This window comes from Astatotilapia calliptera, chromosome 14, assembly GCF_964374335.1.
Source record: "Astatotilapia calliptera chromosome 14, fAstCal68.1, whole genome shotgun sequence".
In the NCBI taxonomy this organism is placed as follows: domain Eukaryota; kingdom Metazoa; phylum Chordata; class Actinopteri; order Cichliformes; family Cichlidae; genus Astatotilapia; species Astatotilapia calliptera.
The window spans coordinates 853,153-857,500 of NC_137435.1; the positions used below are offsets into that span (position 1 = coordinate 853,153).

The 4,348-nt window shown below is 45.8% G+C and overlaps 1 protein-coding gene across 1 annotated transcript in view; it reads right to left on the minus strand.

The window, feature by feature from the left end:
* Nucleotides 1–282: 282 nt before the first annotated feature.
* The window catches only part of pgm2l1 (phosphoglucomutase 2-like 1), a 12,284-nt gene continuing 8,218 nt past the window's right edge, over nt 283–4,348 (minus strand). Inside the window, exons 8-14 of the mRNA XM_026193005.2 lie at nt 4,177–4,274; nt 3,917–4,097; nt 3,749–3,842; nt 3,304–3,433; nt 2,228–2,417; nt 2,019–2,152; nt 283–1,244 (exon numbers count right to left, since the gene is read on the minus strand). Coding sequence (XP_026048790.2) covers nt 1,142–1,244; nt 2,019–2,152; nt 2,228–2,417; nt 3,304–3,433; nt 3,749–3,842; nt 3,917–4,097; nt 4,177–4,274 — 930 coding nt within the window. The 3' untranslated portion in view covers nt 283–1,141. The remainder of the gene's footprint in view (nt 1,245–2,018; nt 2,153–2,227; nt 2,418–3,303; nt 3,434–3,748; nt 3,843–3,916; nt 4,098–4,176; nt 4,275–4,348) is intronic.

The following is a 4,348-nucleotide window of genomic DNA, read 5'->3' on the forward strand; positions in this document are numbered from 1 at the left end:
GTACTCTGAACTGCCACTCGGCGCATAAGCGCAGATGACAGTCAGGACCCGTTCCCCGACCCTAAGGCGCAGGGAACAAACCCTCTCGTCCACCGGGAAAAACCCCAACGTACCGCAAACTAGTTCATGCATTTATTACTTCTAAGCTGGACTACTGTAATTCAGTATTATCAGGATGTCCATGTGCTCTTCACTTCTCCTTACCAACCAAATCTCACAAACATGGATCCTGTTTAATCCTTCACGGCTCAAATTCAACAAAGAGCTGGAGAGAGAAGGTAATCAGAGAACTAGGAATATTTTTATTTCATTTTCAGTTCGAGTGAAGCTGCGACAGTAATACACAGATGAGGCATCACGCTGTCGTCAACCATTTCTTTAACAAAATAAAAGCATCTGCATGGAGCCGAATGCACAACAGCAGAAACAGCAGCTCCTCCTCGCACATAAACATCTTTAATCTCCTTGAGTAAAAAAATAAATTACCTCAGGCCAACGAACAGTCAATGTGACATCAGAACAAACTCAGCTGTTTTATTTCTCACCAATATTTACAATAAATATCAGCAACAGCTGCTTCTACAATCTGTTTAACATAAAACATCAAGAACTGGATAAAAATAAAAAACAGCAGATTTTACTGTAACAAATAATTAAAGATACAACAAATATTTGGCATTTTTACACAAAAATAAATAAAATAATTTAATTGTCCTGCCTGCCGATTTTATTCATTTAAATTTGGTTGAAAAGAACAGATGGCTGAACAACAACAACAACAACAACAAAATATGCACACGAAAAGAATATTCAGAGCCAACTCCCAGAATGCACTGCTGCTGAATTAAGCGAAATAAAGAGCTCTGCTCACGCGTGTCCTGTTTCGATATTAAGTTTTGATCTTCTGTTTCATTTTGTCTTTTGGTCAGACGTTTTGTTTTAAAGAAAATTAAAACACCACGTCAGGTTTGTCATGAGGAGCTCCTATCACAGCCAATCACACGAAAGAATCTGAAGACTCGCTCTCTGAATCTCTTCAGGGTTCATAGTTCACCAACACCAGAGTGAGGCAGCTGCTGCTCTGATTCACACATGACAGGATGTGATGTCATCAACAGTAAGCAGGTACGAGCAGGCGGTGCTACACCAGGCGGCGAATCAGGTTGTTCTTCTCGGGCTCCAGGAACTCATCCACCAGGGCAGCGGTGACCTTCCTGAGCTCCTCCTCCAGGGTGGACACCTCGCTGCAACACAGAGAGGGTGATGATGTCACAGAGGCCCCGCCCACACATGAGGTCACACATGAAGTTTGTTAGAGTGACATTAGGACCTGACGTAATTATTCTTGGACTTTATCCTGTATGCTCTAAATAAATTTGGTGCTTTTTTTTTAACAAACGTCGCAGTTCCATCAAACTTTCTTGTGGTACACGTTTCTCTGAAACGTCGGTCTTTTCCTGTTAGCAGCACAGTTATTGAGCTCACAGATCAGAGCCAGTTCAGCACTGCAGGGAAAGAAAGCTCCATCAGTCAGCTGGCAGACCACAATTCAGATCAGTGTTATTTATTCACACCTCTGATGAAGTTTCACATGTATCAGTGCTGATAAATGATCAGAATTATAATATTTCTGACTGTTTGAGGCAAAATTGAATCGAGTCGAATGGATTATAGAAATCAGTGATGATACTCAGCCCTCGTGAGCAGCCCAGGCCCGACAGAAGTGCCAAAGAGTGTCAAAGCACTTTAGGCACAAACACTTTTTCAGTCACGAGTGTTTCTTGTAGAACTGAGCTCCAAATAAAGAACTTTTGACAAGATTGTTAGTTGATCATTTACAAATCAACAGCAAAAAAAGTACACATGTAAAACTGTGGTGTTCAGCGATGCGGGTGAAAAATTTGGGTGCGCCGACCTTTTTTGGCACTGCGCACCAGTGCAACCGCGGCAAAAAGTTAGTCTAGAGCCTGCGCTAACATTTCATCTCCATCACAGACAAACAGAAACGAGGAGCCGACCTCTGCCCCGGCACCGCGCAGAACTCTGTGTAGTACTTGATCTTCGGTTCGGTGCCGCTTGTCCTCAGCGTGGCCACGATGCCGTTCTGCAGCGTGAAGGTGATCATGTGACTGCTCCTGGACACAGGAAGAACCTGTACGGGAGAACACACCTGAACACACCTGAACTGAACAGGAGGAACTCGAGGAAGAACAAAACGGCATCTCACAGATCTGAGGTCTGGCTGACTGCTGTCGTATCCCGTGGTAACGTCTCTGACATGAACGATCTGGACGCCGCCGCACGTCTTCGGGTACGAGCCGCTGCCGTCAAAGTTTCTGATGCGGCTGAAGATCCTCTGGATGGTGGGAGGGTCGTTACAGACGACGTAGGAGGTTTTAGACACGTGATACCCGTACCTACAGACAGGAAGTCACACTGAGGATGACTGTCAAAATAAGAGCAGAGCACATTTTTCTGTCCAATGTAGTTTTAGTAGAAGTTTTGTCGAGATGTTTTTCAAAGGATTACAGTGGTCCCTCGCTATAACGCGGTTCACCTATCATGGGCTCGCTGTTGCAGATTTTTTTTTTCTTTTTGCAATTTTGCTTTCTTTGTTTTGCTTTTTACAGCACATTGTGTTCTGCATCCTGATTGGCTGTACACTTCCTGTTAAATCCAGAATTCAAAATCCTGCTCCTCACATACAAGGTCTTAAATAATCAGGCCCCATCTTATCTGAATGACCTTGTAGTACCATATCACCCGATGCATTGAGTTTTTCCTTTCCAGTCACCTTTCTCACTCACTATGTATTAACAGACCTCTCTGCATTGAATCATATCTGTTATTAACCTCTGTCTCTCTTCCACAGCATGTCTTTATCCTGTCTTCCTTCTCTCACCCCAACCAATCACAGCAGATGGCCCCGCCCCTCCCTGAGCCTGGTTCTGCTGGAGGTTTCTTCCTGTTAAAAGGGAGTTTTTCCTTCCCACTGTCACCAAAGTGCTGCTCATAGGGGGTCATATGATTGTTGGGTTTTTCTCTGTATGTGTTATTGTAGGGTCGACCGTACAGTATAAAGCGCCTTGAGGCGACTGTTGTTGTGATTTGGCGCTGTGTAAATAAAACTGAATTGAATTGATTTGGTGTGTGAGGACCAAACTGTGCATGGGCATTAAGGGACACACAATAAAGTCCAGCATAGAATCTTTTTCACTTGAAGCGGGTCAGTAAACGTCACACAGCTCGACATTAAATGACAAGTTGTGATCGTGATGTTAGAGCGGTGCCCTGAAGTCTTACGTCTGGTAGATGTTGTGCAGCTGTTGGCTCAGACTTAGGTGCTTGTTGTGAAGGTAAGCGGCCATTTCAGCCACGACCGCCGCCGAGCTCACGCCGTCCTTATCCAGGACTGTGTCCCCACAGAGGAACCCTGAAGAGATGAAGGGACACCTGACAGTTTCCCTTCCAATAATCCTTTAAACACAGAATGAATTCAGTTCTCCAATAACCATCAAAGGGCCTTTATACTGTAGAGGACGGTGCAACAACACAGGTAGCTGCTCTGTGCTGGTGCAGGGCACTGAAGATGATCACAGTGGGTGTATTATCCTTGAACTGTGATGAAGTCTACTCCCCACTGCTGTGTAATCAGATACTTTAAATTTAAATCAGACAGGAGAGGGTTTCCAGGAAACACCGCTAACTGTTCAGTTTCTACGCCAAACGTCACAGCGAACTTAGTTACCGATGGACTCCTCGAAGGAGAAGATGACTCTGCTTCCTGTTTGGGACAGCTCGTGGATTCTATTCCCGACCCATTTAAAGCCTGGCAGAGTTTCCTGTTGAACACAGAGTAACCATCATCGTCTGACTTCCACACACTGGTGTGCTCACTAATGCCTGAGCGTCTGACCTCAAAGTGGAACCCCTCGATGCGAGCGAAGGCCTGCAGGATCTTCGAGGACACCGTGGTCGCCAACATGTAAATGCTCCGAGCGTCTGCTGGTTCAGAGTGGTTCTCCTTCCACGTGAAGAACATCCACCAGCCCAGCAGGGCTGCCAGCTCGTTACCTGTGAACACCTTCCAGCCACACCTGAAACACAGGGCGATACAGGTGAACCTGCAGCGCTGCCAAATACTTTCAGCTCTGAAGTGCCTTTGAGCAAACATACCCGTCAGACTTCTCTGCTACAGCCAGCCGGTCAGCATCAGGATCTGTCGCCAGGACGACGCGGGCGTTTTCCCGCTCTGCCAGAAGGAGAGAAAGTTCCTGGAAAACAAGACATCGGATAAGCGAACGACAGGATTCGGTCATTTGTGAGCAAACGAGACGGGAACCCGACC